General features: G+C 34.7%; 1 protein-coding gene across 1 annotated transcript in view; it reads left to right on the top strand.

The window, feature by feature from the left end:
* Positions 1 to 2,200: 2,200 nt before the first annotated feature.
* LOC132550664 (uncharacterized) overlaps positions 2,201 to 18,803 on the top strand; it is a 62,155-nt gene continuing 45,552 nt past the window's right edge. Inside the window, exons 1-4 of the mRNA XM_060214754.1 lie at positions 2,201 to 2,315; positions 13,333 to 13,562; positions 14,987 to 15,085; positions 16,020 to 16,158. Coding sequence (XP_060070737.1) covers positions 2,201 to 2,315; positions 13,333 to 13,562; positions 14,987 to 15,085; positions 16,020 to 16,158 — 583 coding nt within the window. The remainder of the gene's footprint in view (positions 2,316 to 13,332; positions 13,563 to 14,986; positions 15,086 to 16,019; positions 16,159 to 18,803) is intronic.

The following is an 18,803-nucleotide window of genomic DNA, read 5'->3' as shown; positions in this document are numbered from 1 at the left end:
GACCTCACCTGATGTACGTAGACGTACGCTCCACGGACAAGTGAAGACCATTTTAAACAATCTACATTAGCTTTGACCCAAGTATTCTGTACGTGTCTATTTAAAGTTTAAATTCAGAGCACTTAAACGTCTAAGTAAACAAGCACCGTTGTTTTTTTCTGTTCACACAACATATGTTATGTCATTGCGTGCTGGGTTTCGTCTGTGTGATATTGAAGCACAGGGACTTGGCACGAATTTGCAACCCATCGACCATATCATGGCTACTATAATACACATATCTATATGATCACTGGGTTGAGAATTTGTGCAAAGTCCCTGTGTATTGAAGTAATGAAATGACATTGTAATTTTACAATATATTAATTGTGATATATTCCTACATTCAAATAGTCTTCCAACCAATCTACCATTAAAAACATTAACGTCAACATCCATTGACTTATCGCTCAGCAGATTTGTTTCCGGTTCGGCATTAAACATCGCACACAAAGATAAAATCGTTTGGGTTTGTGTAACCGAAAATATCTCGGTAAGTGATTTGGTATAGATGTCACGAATTCAAGTAAACATAAAGACCTGTTTTAACAGACCATGAAGTTTGTGATTCTTGGAAGTAAAAAACAAGTTTAAAAACGTATATGCGGTATATAACCCAGCCAATATTGAGTTTTGTTGTAATGTTTCATACTGCGAATCTCGTGCCAAATGTTTTATAATATAAGGATAATTATGACATATATATTCTATTCTTTGTTGAATTGAAAAGCAGTTCTCCTTAAAAATTATGATATCATTAATTATACGATAGCTCTCGCGGGCTAAACAGCTGTTTGATGTTGTCGTTGTACAACATTAGATATAAATATCAATATAAACTTTATTTATTTTACAACAATTGCGAAACAACTTATACTAATCACTCTTGTTGGCCCGGATGTAAGTGCGCGAGGGGTCTTATTGTGGGAGGAAACTGGAGTATCCGGGGAAAACCCACGTGGTACGGCAGGTGACTCCTTACCTTTTCACGTCCGTTCCGGGAATCGAACTAGGTGAAAGGCGAGTGCGTTACCACTGCGCCATCCGACCACCCTAACATTAGAATGGTTGATAAACAAACGTTGAAATTATCTTTTTCCGCGATGAAAATCTTTTATATCACAGGTCAAGACGTACCCAATGTTATATAATACACTGAAAATCTTTTATATCACAGGTCAAGACGTAACCAATGTTATATAATACACTAAAAATCTTTTATATCACAGGTCAAGACGTAACCAATGTTATATAATACACTAAAAATCTTTTATATCACAGGTCAAGACGTAACCAATGTTATATAATACACTAAAAATCTTTTATATCACAGGTCAAGACGTAACCAATGTTATATAATACACTGAAAATCTTTTATATCACATGTCAAGACGTACCCAATGTTATATAATACACTAAAAATCTTTTATATCACAGGTCAAGACGTACCCAATGTTATATAATACACTGAAAATCTTTTATATCACAGGTCAAGACGTAACCAATGTTATATACTGTGTTTTATTTTTGTAATCGACAGAAAATGATACTTATGGGTATTTGAATGTTAATGTACTATGTAAATGTCGGAGTGTTATCGAAATGGAGCGTGAATTGAGATCCTGTTAACATCTCCGTATCGCTGGTCAGCTGAACAAGGTAAAGCATTATCTCCGTAGTTTGTGTTGATCAAACAATCAAAGAAGAATTACTTTTTACATATGTGTACATACATGTGTATTATACATGTGAAATAACAAGGAAAATACTCATTCTTTCCGCGTGGCCTGAAAGGAATCGAACCCATTTCTCCGGCTCTACCACCTGTTACTGATGAGCCAAAGAAGCAAGTTCTTATTAGCTGAGTGATACTGTGTTTTAGAGATAAGTTACAACGAAAGCGTTCGACTCGGATGACTGCGTAACATGACTATTTACAATTAAAAGCCGGTGTGTATAGCTGGGTATCGACCCGACAGGTAGAACGTATTTATTTATAGGACATTTTGCATTGTAATGACGGGCTGGGCAGAACATACAAGTCATGAACTGGATCGTTGGATTCTTACCTAGATTTTCACAGTGTTGTCGGGTGTAGCAGAATTTGACAAGTTTGTAGACGATTGGCGATGACACAGGTGTCGATGGTAGGATGTGTTCGATGTTCTGTGTGGCGTATCACCTGGCTTATTTACTGATCCTGTACATAATACAACCATGTATCGGAGGGAGTCGTACATTACACAAACCTGGGGGACTTACGTACCTTCACACAGGTGAGTCCGAATCACACCACGCGTTGTTTGTGTACGTCACTATAGAGTATTGATGATAAGCTAATTACAGTTACCTAAAACTGAATAACTTTAACAATGGATAAAAATCTCCGCATCAAAACGTGAATGTTCTATATGTTACCTGTAACTGTACTATATGTTACCTGTATCTGTTCTATATGTTACCTGTAACTGTTCTATATGTTACCTGTAACTGTTCTATATGTTACCTGTATCTGTTCTATATGTTGCCTGTAACTATTCTATATGTTACCTGTAACTGTTCTATATGTTACCTGTGACGAAACATATCTAAGTACATTTGTGTAACTTCCTTATTGGACAGTTAAAGGTAACCCGAGATTGTCTATTATCCTTAAGTGGAGAAAAATAGTCGTGTAAAACAGGTATACTATTAGAGAATCCTATTACAAAATAGCAGGTTGAATAAAATCTTCACATGGCAAAAAATAATTTATAATTAACAAACATGTTACATCCAATTTATTCCAAGAACAGGAAAGTGTGTAGTGTGCCATCTACTACATACTTCACCAAAATATCCTACAAAGGTTTGTCCCATTGCTCACAAGATGATAGTTAGTTTCCAAGAAAAGGACATTTACTTTTAGTATTCATGTAGTGCTCTTAAGTGTCTTTATTTGGGATTTTTTTTTTTATCTTTTTCACTGTTTTGAAGATGATGGAGCCACTTCCTGGTGTTGCTTCATCAAATATTCAGCGCATGTTTAATAATTCCATGCGTGGGTGGTAATAGTCATTTCCCTTCAGAAAAATGATTAAACAGATATATAGAAAACACTTATATAATCTGATGGGGGGAACCCTTGTTTCTATGTATACAACCCTATAAGTTAGAGGAACCCTTGTTTCTATTTATACAACCATATAGGTTAGAGGAACCCTTGTTTCTATGTATACAACCCTATAAGTTAAAGGAACCCTTTTTTCTATTTATACAACCATATAGGTTAGAGGAACCCTTGTTTCTATGTATACAACCCTATAGGTTAGAGGAACCCTTGTTTCTATGTATACAACCCTATAAGTTAGAGGAACCCTTGTTTCTATGTATACAACCATATAGGTTAGAGGAACCCTTGTTTCTATGTATACAACCATATAGGTTAGAGGAACCCTTGTTTCTATGTATACAACCCTATAAGTTAGAGGAACCCTTGTTTCTATGTATACAACCCTATAGGTTAGAGTAACCCTTGTTTTTATGTATACAACCCTATTGGTTAGAATAACCCTTGTTTCTATGAATACAACCCTATAGGTTAGAGTAACCCTTGTTTCTATGAATACAGCCATATAAGTTAGAAGAACCCTTGTTTCTATGAATACAGCGCTAAAGGTCAGAGGAACCCTTGTTTCTATGAATATAACCCTATAGGTTAGAGTAACCCTTGTTTCTATGAATACAGCCATATAAGTTAGAAGAACCCTTGTTTCTATGTATACAACCCTATAGGTTAGAGTAACCCTTGTTTCTATGAATATAACCCTATAAGTTAGAGTAACCCTTGTTTCTATGAATACAACCCTATAGGTTAGAGTAACCCTTGTTTCTATGAATACAACCCTATAAGTTAGAGGAACCCTTGTTTCTATGAATACAACCCTATAGGTTAGAGTAACCCTTTATTTCTATGAATACAGCCCTATAGATTAGAGTAACCCTTGTTTCTATGATTACAACCCTATAAGTTAGAGGAACCCTTGTTTCTATGAATACAACCCTATAGGTTAGAGTAACCCTTTATTTCTATGAATACAGCCCTATAGATGAGAGTAACCCTTGTTTCTATGATTACAACCCTATAAGTTAGAGGAACCCTTGTTTCTATGTATACAACCCTGTAGGTTAGAGTAACCCTTGTTTCTATGAATACAACCCTATAAGTTAGAGTAACCATTGTTGCTATGAATATAACCCTATAAGTTAGAGTAACCCTTGTTTCTATGAATACAACCCTATAAGTTAGAGTAACCCTTGTTTCTATGAATACAACCCTATAGGTTAGAGTAACCCTTGTTTCTATGAATACAACCCTATAAGTTAGAGGAACCCTTGTTTCTATGTATACAACCCTGTAGATTAGAGTAACCATTGTTTCTATTTATACAACCCTATAAGTTAGAGTAACCCTTGTTTCTATGAATACAACCCTATAAGTTAGAGTAACCCTTGTTTCTATGTATACAACCCTATAGGTTAGAGTAACCCTTGTTTCTATGAATACAACCCTATAAGTTAGAGTAACCCTTGTTTCTATGAATACAACCCTATAAGTTAGAGTAACCCTTGTTTCTATGTATACAACCCTATAAGTTAGAGTAACCCTTGTTTCTATGAATACAACCCTATAGGTTAGAGTAACCCTTGTTTCTATGAATACAACCCTATAAGTTAGAGGAACCCTTGTTTCTATGAATACAACCCTATAGGTTAGAGTAACCCTTTATTTCTATGAATACAGCCCTATAGATTAGAGTAACCCTTGTTTCTATGATTACAACCCTATAAGTTAGAGGAACCCTTGTTTCAATGTATACAACCCTGTAGGTTAGAGTAACCCTTGTTTCTATGTATACAACCCTATAAGTTAGAGTAACCATTGTTGCTATGAATATAACCCTATAAGTTAGAGTAACCCTTGTTTCTATGAATACAACCCTATAGGTTAGAGTAACCCTTGTTTCTATGAATACAACCCTATAAGTTAGAGGAACCCTTGTTTCTATGTATACAACCCTGTAGATTAGAGTAACCCTTGTTTCTATGAATACAACCCTATAAGTTAGAGTAACCCTTGTTTCTATGAATACAACCCTATAAGTTAGAGTAACCCTTGTTTCTATGTATACAACCCTATAAGTTAGAGTAACCCTTGTTTCTATTTATACAACCCTATAAGTTAGAGGAACCCTTGTTTCTATGTATACAACCATATAGGTTAGAGGAACCCTTGTTTCTATGTATACAATCCTATAGGTTAGGGGAACCCTTGGTTCTATGAATACAGCCATATAAGTTAGAGAAACCCTTGTTTCTATGAATACAACGCTATAGGTCAGAGGAACCCTTGTTGCTATGAATACAGTCATATAGGTCAGAGGAACCCTTGTTTCTATGTATACAACCCTATAGGTTAGAGTAACCCTTGTTTCTATGGACACAACCCTATAAGTTAGAGGAACCCTTGTTTCGATGTATACAACCCTGTAGATTAGAGTAACCCTTGTTTCTATGAATACAACCCTATAGGTTAGAGGAACCCTTTATTTCTATGAATACAGCCCTATAGATTAGAGGAACCCTTGTTTCTATGAATACAACTGTATAAGTTAGAAGAACCCTTGTTTCTATGTATACAACCCTATAGGTTAGAGTAACCCTTGTTTCTATGAATACAACCCTATAAGTTAGAGGAACCCTTGTTTCTATGTATACAACCCTGTAGATTAGAGTAACCCTTGTTTCTATGAATACAACCCTATAGGTTAGAGGAACCCTTTATTTCTATGAATACAGCCCTATAGATTAGAGGAACCCTTGTTTCTATGAATACAACTCTATAAGTTAGAAGAACCCTTGTTTCTATGTATACAACCCTGTAGATTAGAGTAACCCTTTATTTCTATGAATACAGCCCTATAGATTAGAGTAACCCTTGTTTCTATGAATACAACCCTATAAGTTAGAGGAACCCTTGTTTCTATGAATACAACCCTAAAGGTTAGAGTAACCCTTGTTTCTTGTTGCTATGAATACAACCCTATAGGTTAGAGTAACCCTTGTTTCTATGTATACAACCCTATAAGTTAGAGTAACCCTTGTTTCTATGAATACAACCCTATAAGTTAGAGTAACCCTTGTTTCTATGTATACAACCCTGTAGATTAGAGTAACCCTTGTTTCTATGTATACAACCCTATAGGTTAGAGGAACCCTTGTTTCTATGTACCCCTAAAGGTTATAAATAAGGTCAGAGTAACCCATTCATTTTATGATAAATACAACCCTATATCATTAGAGTAACCTTTAGTTGAAATATATACAACCCTATAGAGTTAGAGGAACCCTTGTTTCTATGTATATCAACCCTAATATATAATGTATATATAGACATACAAATTGTTTCACGATATATAACCCTATAATGTTAGATATATATTGTTACAAATGTGAATGTTTACAACCCTATATATAGATGTACAAATGTGGATGTTTCATATATATAGAGTACAAATGTGGATGTTTCACGATATATATAGACTATAAAATGTGACCCTGTTTCACGATATATATACATACAAATGTGAATGTGAGTATATATATAGACCTTGTTTCATATATATAGACATACAAATGTGAATGTTTCATGATATATATAGACATACAAATGTGAATGTTTCACGATATATATAGACATACAAATGTGAATGTAACACATATATATAGACATACAAATGTGATGTTTCAATATATATATATAGAACAAATGTATGTTTCACGATATATATAGACGTACAAATGAAATATATATAGACGTACAAATGTGAATGTTTCATATATATATATCGACATACAAATGTGAATGTTTCACCCTATATATAGACATACAAATGTGAATATATAATGATATATATAGACATACAAATATGAATGTTTCACGATATATATAGGCATACAAATGTGAATGTTTCACGATATATATAGATGTACAAATGTGAATGTTTCACGATATATATAGACATACAAATGTGAATGTTTCACGATATATATAGATGTACAAATGTGAATGTTTCACGATATATATAGACATACAAATGTGAATGTTTCACGATATATATATATATACAAATGTGAATGTTTCACGATATATATAGACATACAAATGTGAATGTTTCACGATATATATAGACATACAAATGTGAATGTTTCACGATATATATCGACATACAAATGTGAATGTTTCACGATATATATAGACGTACAAATGTGAATGTTTCACGATATATATATATAGATGTACAAATGTGAATGTTTCACGATATATATAGATGTACAGATGTGAATGTTTCACGATATATATAGACATACAAATGTGAATGTTTCACGATATATATAGACATACAAATGTGAATGTTTCACGATATATATAGACATACAAATGTGAATGTTTCACGATATATATAGACATACAAATGTGAATGTTTCACGATATATATATATAGACATACAAATGTGAATGTTTCACGATATATATATATAGATGTACAGATGTGAATGTTTCACGATATATATAGACATACAAATGTGAATGTTTCACGATATATATAGATGTACAAATGTGAATGTTTCACGATATATATAGATGTACAAATGTGGATGTTTCACGATATATATATATAGATGTACAAATGTGAATTTTTCACGATATATATAGACATTAAAATGTGAATGTTTCACGATATATATAGATGTACAAATGGGAATGTTTCACGATATATATAGATGTACAAATGTGAATGTTTCACGATATATATAGACGTACAAATGTGAATGTTTCACGATATATATATATAGATGTACAAATGTGAATTTTTCACGATATATATAGACATTAAAATGTGAATGTTTCACGATATATATAGATGTACAAATGGGAATGTTTCACGATATATATAGATGTACAAATGTGAATGTTTCACGATATATATAGATGTACAAATGTGGATGTTTCACGATATATATAGACATTAAAATGTGGATGTTTCACGATATATATAGACGTACAAATGTGGATGTTTCACGATATATATAGATGTACAAATGTGGATGTTTCACGATATATATAGACGTACAAATGTGAATGTTTCACGATATATATAGATGTACAAATGTGAATGTTTCACGATATATATAGATGTACAAATGTGAATGTTTCACGATATATATAGATGTACAAATGTGAATGTTTTACGATATATATAGATGTACAAATGTGAATGTTTCACGATATATATAGACGCACGAATGTGAATGTTTCACGATATATATAGATGTACAAATGTGAATGTTTCACGATATATATAGACGCACAAATGTGAATGTTTCACGATATATATAGACGTACAAATGTGAATGTTTCACGATATATATAGACGTACAAATGTGGATGTTTCACGATATATATAGACGTACAAATGTGAATGTTTCACGATATATATAGATGTACAAATGTGGATGTTTCACGATATATATAGACGTACAAATGTGAATGTTTCACGATATATATAGATGTACAAATGTGAATGTTTCATGATATATATAGACATACAAATGTGAATGTTTCACGATATATATAGATGTACAAATGTGAATGTTTCACGATATATATAGATGTACAAATGTGAATGTTTCACGATATATATAGACATTAAAATGTGAATGTTTCACGATATATATAGATGTACAAATGGGAATGTTTCACGATATATATAGATGTACAAATGTGAATGTTTCACGATATATATAGATGTACAAATGTAAATGTTTCACGATATATATAGATGTACAAATGTGAATGCTTCGCGATATATATAGATGTACAAATGCGAATGTTTCACGATATGTATAGATGTACAAATGTGAATGTTTCACGATATATATAGATGTACAAATGTGGATGTTTCACGATATATATAGATGTACAAATGTGGATGTTTCACGATATATATAGACGTACAAATGTGGATGTTTCACGATATATATAGATGTACAAATGTGGATGTTTCACGATATATATAGATGTACAAATGTGGATGTTTCACGATATATATAGACGTACAAATGTGAATGTTTCACGATATATATAGACGTACAAATGTGAATGTTTCACGATATATATAGACGTACAAATGTGAATGTTTCACGATATATATAGATGTACAAATGTGAATGTTTCACGATATATATATAGATGTACAAATGTGAACGACTACGAGGGATGATTGATATGTTGTAAACTTTGTATTGAAGGAGTTAATCAGGGATGTCCTTTTTCATTTCTACTATTTCCTGACTATTTAAGGGCATGTACCCGAAGACTGGTGTCATTTAGTCAGTTTTTGTCGATGAGGTAACTCTCTAAAGTAAACAAGGAAATTGACTTTTGCAAAATGGACAAAATCGCTGAAGGAGGAGCGATTCAATATCTACATAAGAAATGTGTAGCACCTAAGGATATCCATACTGATATGGTGAATGATGAAACGTGGGCATCATTTCACCCCAGTGGCCAAACAACAGCTTTAATAATGGAAGCACCCTGGTTCACACCCGCCAAAGAAGGCAAAGACTGTTCAAAAAGCTGGAAAGGTTATGGTCTTGGTTTTCTGGGATGCTGATGGTATTGTAATGGCAGATTACCTACGAAGGGGACAATCAATCAATGGCACATATTATGCATCACTTTTTAGGAAGTTAAGAGAAAATATTTAACTCAAGCACCACGTAAAACTCAGTAAAGGTGTGTTTGTTCTACCAGGACAATGCTCATGTTTACTAGCCTGTCATTTCCATGGCTGCCATAAACGATTGTAGATTTGAATTGATTGAACATCTGCCTTATTCGCCTGATCTCGCTCCATCAGACTTTATCTACTTTTGTAGAAAAGGTCATTTCTGGTATCCACTTTCGACCAGATAATGACGTCATACACGCAGTGGAGGACATTCTGAAGCGTGATTGGAGAAAAAAATACAGGAAATTTTTACCATGCGATGGCTCGGTCCTTAGTAACATGATCACAAAATGCAACGAGACCGAGCCTTCGCATGGTCAAAATTTCCTGTTTTTTTTCTTCAATCACGCTTCCCATTCCGTCACAGAAGATTGTCATTCGATTAGAGGCTTATCAAATCTTCAGTTTGAAATTAAAACTCTGACTGGATTTATTCCACTGTTTTAGCTAGGGCTGATTGTTGAGCTCACACCCGCTTGGATCCAACAGATCGGCATGTTGACAAGGTTTACACGCAGATTGCACTACATTTTAAGTCTATCATCATCCAGATAGACACGCACAACAATATAAGCACTATTTGCGAATCAGATTTCAGATTTCAGATTTTTTATTGTACGCTCAGACACACAGAGTGTGTTACAAGAGGTCACATATAAACAACAAATATTAAAACATGGCGGAACAATTTATTGGAGACATCTGATATTATTTTCTAGAAAAAATTCTTCTAAATCATTTAGATAAATTGCAAATAAAAATGGGGATAAATTTTCCCCTTCAATTACAATTGAACAGACCTGACATAGTGTTTCCTTGTTTGACACATGATTTATTGTTATACAAATTTATTATGACTTTCAAAATTTTCCCGGTAATATTACTTTTCTGGACTTTTTTCCATAATCCGATACGCCAGACCGAGTCGAAAGCTTTTTTAAAATCTACGAACGAACAATACAATATGTGTCATGATCATAGTGAGTATATAAATTGTTTGAAAGCAGAGCATACTTTCCGGTGTTACGTTGGTCACGATGTAAAGAGTCACATGTAATCAAATCCTCAATTTGCTGCTATTTCTAAAATATTATTCGATATGACGTAGGTTTGTATATATTTTAAGCAATATTCGTCTGTCATCATTCGGTATTGTCTCTGTCCGTTATTCAATATTACATATATTTGTCATTATTCGGTATTGTCTCTGTCATTTATTCAATATTACCTACGTTTGTCTGTCATCATTCGGTATTGTCTCTGTCCGTTATTCAATATCATCTACATTTGTCTGTCATCATTCGGTATTGTCTCTGTCCGTTATTCAATATTACCTTTATTCGTCTGTCATCATTCGGTATTGTCTCTGTCCGTTATTCAATATTACCTACATTTGTCTGTCATCATTCGGTATTGTCTCTGTCCGTTATTCAATATTACCTATATTTGTCTGTCATCATTCGGTATTGTCTCTGTCCGTTATTCAATATTACCTACGTTTGTGTCATCATTCGGTATTGTCTCTGTCAGTTATTCAAAATTACCTACATTTGTCACTTTTCATCATTCGGTATTGTCTCTGTCCGTTATTCAATATTACCTACATTTGTCACTTTTCATCATTCGGTATTGTCTCTGTCCGTTATTCAATATCATCTACATTTGTCTGTCATCATTCGGTATTGTCTCTGTCCGTTATTCAATATTATCTACATTTGTCTGTCATCATTCGGTATTGTCTCTGTCCGTTATTCAATATTATCTTTATTCGTCTGTCATCATTCGGTATTGTCTCTGTCCGTTATTCAATATTACCTACATTTGTCACTTTTCATCATTCGGTATTCAATCGGTATTGTCTCTGTTCGTTATGTCTCTTCGGTATTGTCTCTGTCAGTTATTCAATATTACCTACATTTGTCCGTTATTCAATATTACCTACGTTTGTCTGTCATCATTCGGTATTGTCTCTGTCCGTTATTCAATATTACCTACATTTGTCTGTCATCATTCGGTAATGTCTCTGTTCATTATTCAATATTACCTACGTTTGTCTGTTATCATTCGGTATTGTCTCTGTTCGTTATTCAATATTACCTATATTTGTCCGTCATCATTCGGTACTGTCTCTGTCCGTTATTCAATATTACCTACATTTGTCTGTCATCATTCGGTATTGTCTCTGTCCGTTATTCAATATTACATATATTCGTCTGTCATCATTCGGTATTGTCTCTGTCCGTTATTCAATATTACATATATTCGTCTGTCATCATTCGGTATTGTCTCTGTCCGTTATTCAATATTACCTACATTTGTCTGTCATCATTCGGTATTGTCTCTGTTCGTTATTCAGTATTACCTACATTTGTCACTTTTCATCATTCGGTATTGTCTCTGTCCGTTATTCAATATTACCTATATTTGTCCGTCATCATTCGGTATTGTCTGTCCGTTATTCAATATTACCTACATTTGTCACTTTTCATCATTCGGTATTGTCTCTGTTCGTTATTCAATATTACCTATATTTGTCCGTCATCATTCGGTATTGTCTCTGTTCGTTATTCAATATTACCTATATTTGTCCGTCATCATTCGGTATTGTCTCTGTTCATTATTCAATATTACCTATATTTGTCCGTCATCATTCGGTATTGTCTCTGTCCGTTATTCAATATTACCTACATTTGTCACTTTTCATCATTCGGTATTGTCTCTGTTCATTATTCAATATTACCTATATTTGTCTGTCATCATTCGGTATTGTCTCTGTTCGTTATTCAATATTACCTATATTTGTCCGTCATCATTCGGTATTGTCTCTGTTCGTTATTCAATATTACCTATATTTGTCACTTTTTATCATTCGGTAATGTCTCTGTCCGTTATTCAATATCATCTACATTTGTCTGTCATCATTCGGTATTGTCTCTGTCAGTTATTCAATATCATCTACATTTGTCTGTCATCATTCGGTATTGTCTCTGTCAGTTATTCAATATTACCTACATTTGTCCGTCATCATTCGGTATTGTCTCTGTCCGTTATTCCATATTGCCTACATTTGTCTGTCATCATTCGGTACTATCTCTGTCCGTTAGTCAATATTACCTATATTTGTCTGCCATCATTCGGTATTATCTCTGTCCGTTATTCAATATTACCTACATTTGTCTGTCATCATTCGGTATTATCTCTGTCCGTTATTCAATATTACCTACATTTGTCTGTCATCATTCGGTATTGTCTGTGTTCGTTATTCAATATTACCTACATTTGTCTCTCATCATTCGGTATTATCCCTGTTCCTTATTCAATATTACATATATTTGTCACTTTTCATCAACGTTGTACATTTCTTCTCTGTATCATGATGGGTGTATCAGATTGTTGTCGTGTTAGTATGAGAAATAAATGTCTATTTCACAATGTTTTTCATTTCTGTCTCTTTCAGAGATAAATGAGATTCATTTCACCAATATTACTTTCACAACAAGCCATGACAGAGAGAGTGCCCGTGGCAAGCTTCCAGAGATACTTCCAATCTCCTTCAATGCACGTGTCCGTGTCCGTGATACTGTTTTATCCCTACATTTTTATAAAAATCCCAAACTTTCGTCCAATGTGCCAGTCTATCTTCGTGATGCCACCTCTAGAATTACTGCCCAAAGGGCTAGCGATCAGGTTAGTACTTCGGTAATCCTCCTCAGTATGGACCCATCTTGTCTCGATAATCTTGATATTTTATAGGAAACAGCCTTATCCATTTTTACTTCGTTCAACGTTCTCTAATTAGTCAAATCAATCTTGTTTTGAACGAATTTATTTTCATTTTATATTTTGAGCGATTTTTTTTTTAAAAATCTTCTTTTGAGTAATTATTTTGTACAAAATGGTTTCTCAAGTTGAAATTGGATTTCAGCGAATTATAAGAAAATCAATCTTATTAGCGTCAGAAAATTTCCTGTGTCAAATTTCAACGATCTTATAAGGAAATAAAATCTTATTAGCGTCAGAAAATTTCCTGTGTCTGATTTCAGCGATCCTATAAGGATATGCATCTTCGAAATGAAACCGTCTGAAATCACAAATGATGTATCAAATAAGAGATACTTATTCTATTGCTGGTTTAAATGAGAGATGCCAGTAGGGACCTTTCTGTAGGCGGTCAGTGCCAAGTCTTTTGTAGCAGAAATATGCTTCCTTCCTCCCAGACAACCACTTATCTATCGCGACACTTCTTCTAGGTTATGGAGGAAAATGTTGTCTAAAGGAAAAAGTTGATGGCGGACGGACGCTGCACCTAACGAGCTAAATTAATATAAAATAATTTTATAACAATCGATTAACAATTTCTTTCACCTTATACTAACGATTCTCGTTGGTCCGAATGAAAGCAGGCGAAGGTTATGATTGCGGTACGAAAACAGGGCCTCCGGAAAGACCTGGTCGCTGATCGAGCATCTTCGGGAAATAGACGTCTAGGTTGGAGGCGATTGCGCATGCGTTACCGCTGCAGTACCCGGTTATCCAACCATACATTATAAATTACAGAGTTTTCCCGTGACACAATGTCTCTCCTGTTCGGATGTAGAGACTTATTTTAGCCTTACTTTGGTAAAGACAATGAAATATCACGCATTATAATTGTTTTTGGCCTCGCAAATTCATTAACGGAAAGGCCTTGTCTGCTTCTGTTGTCATAGAAACGTAACAGTATCAAATCTAAAATGTCTATTCGGAAAGAAATTGAAAATGCGTTGATTTTTACGATTGGTAAGAAGATGAGATATTTACACTTTTAGAAACAAAATTATGAGAATAAAAACATTTCCATTTTATTGGTGTTTTGGTGGCGCATGGTAATAAAGGGGTAGATTTCTACCCCGATCTTCGCCGTGTCTATTATAGACTGAAACACGATTTATTATGTTTACATAGAAATAGAAATGAATGCAAATTTAAATATTTACTTTCTAGTTTAAATTTGTGTCTGTCATGGCTAGGTATACTCCAAACAGGTTTCAAATCTAGTTAGGACGGTAAATCTATGATGTGAAGTTTCGTGTGTAAATGCCTCGATAATCTCTAGCGTTTTTCACCTCCAGTTACCCAACGCATTTTATCAGGATGTGAGTCACATGGCCTCCATGCACGTGGAATGTTTGAGTAATGTCGATGAGGAGCGGTGTAGTGAATTTGAGTTTGTAAGTATATATATACTCAAGACTTCAACAAAAACTTTAAACACCCTATGAAAATAGAAGAAATGAAGTAAGTTCTGAAAACTGAACAGGGATTTCTAAAATATTTTGTGTATCATTTGACATTGTATATGATTAGCATTACTTCACAAATGAACAGCAACGATTTTGTTGATTTCTGTCATCAGTATCTTAGCTGAAATCATGGCACAACCCTTACAGTCACAGTGCTAATGTGTCTATAATGAATTACCAATATTAAACTATTTCACCAATATTAAACTATTTCACCAATATCAAACTATTTCACCAATAATAAACTATTTCAACAATATTAAACTATTTCACCAATATTAAACTATTTCAACATATTAAATTAATTCAACAATATTAAACTATTTCACCAATATTAAACTATTTCAACATATTAAATTAATTCAACAATATTAAACTATTTCAACAATATTTAACTATTTCAACAATATCAAACTAATTCACCAATATTAAACTTTTTCACCAATACTTAACTAATTCACCAATTTTAAACTAATTTAACAATATTTAACTAGTTTAACAATATTAAACTAAAACACCAGTATTTAACTAATTGACCAATATTAAACAAATACACCCATATTTAACTAATATAACTGACATTAATCAAGTAGAATAAGAGTAATAGCATCCATGAAATAAAGAAAAATGAACAAGGAATCAACACAAGATCATTGAAAATCACGTATTTAATAGAAATTGCAATTCCTTCAACTTGTACACATAAAGTTTTGTTGAACAATGTATCAATCACTTGAAGAGATCTGCCTTTCTTTACATGTTGAAGTCAAAACATTTCCAGATTAAAAAGGAAAAGATATCCAAAAGCTCACACATACTTGATAAGATGCACCACTATGATTGTCTCCTTTTCCTGTTACAGTTTGGAACGTTCTACCTAGGACAAGAGATTTATATCATAGAGTCAGAGAGTGGTATGAATCATAGAACCAATACAACTCGTTCCTGTACCATTACTCAACCCTTTGTACCTCTTCGTTTTGTCAACGATCACAGCTCAGGTGAGAGGTATCACTGTGTGTATATTATATCTATATATATTATATTCAATAAAATTTGTTCAAAATACAAACAAAGAAAGATGTACCCATTGACCCCTGCAAAAATACAAGGAGAATAAAAACAAGGCATTCAACAAGGGTAAGCATCTTCTGCTTCAACAGGGCCACAGACCCAGTAAATCTTGGTCAATCCAAATAAGAAGTGTCACATTCCCAGATCAGAAAGGTAAACATCTACAAAACCAACAGGTATCATAACTAATGAAAATAAAGGAAACCGAGCATTTACCAGTAAAATCATCATAACAACAAGAAAACTTCCTAAACATCAGATGTGGAGAGTCTGTCATGTCCTTGATGTAGAGTCATGTCCTTGATGTAGAATCTGTCATGTCCTTGATGTAGAATCATGTCCTTGATGTAGAGTCTGTCATGTTGTTGATGTAGAGTCATGTCCTTGATGTAGAGTCTGTCATGTCGTTGATGTAGAGTCTGTCATGTCCTTGATGTAGAGTCATGTCCTTGATGTAGAGTCTGTCATGTCGTTGATGTAGAGTCTGTCATGTCCTTGATGTAGAGTCTGTCATGTCCTTGATGTAGAGTCTGTCATGTCCTTGATTTAGAATCTGTCATGTCCTTGATGTATAGTCTGTCATGTCCTTGATGTAGAGTCTGTCATGTCCTTGATGTAGAGTCTGTCATGTCCTTGATGTGGAATCTGTCATGTCCTTGATGTAGAGTCTGTCATGTCCTTGATGTAGAATCTGTCATGTCCTTGATGTAGAGTCTGTCATGTCCTTAATGGAAAGTCTGTCATGTCCTTGATGGAGGGTCTGTCCTGTCCTTGATATAGAGTCTGTGATGCCCTTGATGTAGAGTCTGTCATGTCCTTGATGTAGAATCTGTCATGTCCTTGATGGAGAATCTGCCATGTCCTTGATGTAGAGTCTGTCATGTCCTTGATGTAGAATCTGTCATGTCCTTGATGGAGAATCTTGTCCTTGATGTAGAGTCTGTCATGTCCTTGATGGAGGGTCTGTCCTGTCCTTGATATAGAGTCTGTGATGCCCTTGATGTAGAGTCTGTCATGTCCTTGATGTAGAATCTGTCATGTCCTTGATGGAGAATCTGCCATGTCCTTGATATAGTGTCTGTCATGTCCTTGATGTAGATTCTGTCCTGTCCTTGATATAGAGTCTGTGATGCCCTTAATGTAGAGTCTGTCATGCTCTTGATGGAGAGTCTGTGATGCCCTTGATGTAGAGTCTGTCATGTCCTTGATATAGAGTCTGGGATGCCCTTGATGTAGAGTCTGACATGCCCTTGATGGAGAGTCTGTCATGTCCTTGATATAGAGTTTGTCATGTCCTTGATGTAGAGTCTGTCATGTCCTTGATGTAGAGTCTGTCATGTCCTTGATATAGAGTCTGGGATGCCCTTGATGTAGAGTCTGACATGCCCTTGATGGAGAGTCTGTCATGTCCTTGATATAGAGTTTGTCATGTCCGTGATGGAGAGTCTGTCATGTCCTTGATGTAGAGTCTGTCATGTCCTTGATGGAGTGTTTCATGTCCTTGATGTAGAGTCTGTGATGCCCTTGATGTAGTGTCTGTCATGTCCTTGATGTAGAGTCTGCCATGTCCTTGATGTAGAGTTTGTCATGTCCTTGATGTAGAGTCTGTCATGTCCTTGATGGAGAGTCTGTCATGTCCTTGATGTAGAGTCTGTCATGTCCTTGATGTAGAGTCTGTCATGTCTTTGATGGAAAGTCTGTCATGTCCTTGATGTAGAGTCTGTCATGTCCTTGATGTAGAGTCATGTCCTTGATGTAGAGTTTGTCATGTCCTTGATGTAGAGTCATGTCCTTGATGTAGAGTCTGTCATGTCCTTGATGTAGAATCTTTCATGTCCTTGATGGAGGGTCTATCATGTCCTTGATGGAGGGTCTGTCATGTCCTTGATGGGGAGTCTGTCATGTCCTTGATGTAGAGTCTGTCATGTCCTTGATGGAGAGTCTGTCATGTCCTTGATGGAGAGTCTGTCATGCCTTGATGTAGAGTTTGTCATGTCCTTGATGTAGAGTCTGTCATGTCCTTGATGGAGAGTCTGTCATGTCCTTGATGGAGAGACTTGTCCTGGATGGAGTCTTTCATGTCCTTGATGGAGTCTTTCATGTCCTTGATGTTGAGTCTGTCATGTCCTTGATGGAGAGTCTTGTCCTTGATGGAGTCTTTCATGTCCTTGATGTTTAGTCTATCATGTCCTTGATGTAGAGTATGTCATGTCCTTGATGTAGTGTCTGTCATGTCCTTGATGTAGAGTCTGTCATGTCCTTGATGTAGTGTCTGTCATGTCCTTGATGTAGAGTCTGTCATGTCCTTGATGTAGTGTCTGTCATGTCCTTGATGTAGTGTCTGCCATGTCCTTGATGATATCTGTAAGAAATGGAGTGTGTATTTGTTTCTGGTGTGTCTGATACTTAGATATCTATCAAGATTGATTTTCAGGTTTTCATCTCTGTAAAAGAGTCACATTGCAGAAGGCTGTTATTCATCATTGCAGAATATGTTTACTCCCAATAATTGATGGTATTATCATCTAATGAGCATATATTACTGATGCTTCGGTGTGTACACCATACATTA

The sequence above is a fragment of the Ylistrum balloti genome, unplaced genomic scaffold (assembly GCF_031769215.1).
Source record: "Ylistrum balloti isolate Yb309-2 unplaced genomic scaffold, AGI_CSIRO_Ybal_v1 Utg370138, whole genome shotgun sequence".
Lineage (NCBI taxonomy): Eukaryota > Metazoa > Mollusca > Bivalvia > Pectinida > Pectinidae > Ylistrum > Ylistrum balloti.
The sequence above is the reverse complement of the archived record's forward strand: the minus strand, read 5'-3'. Positions and strand labels throughout refer to the sequence as shown.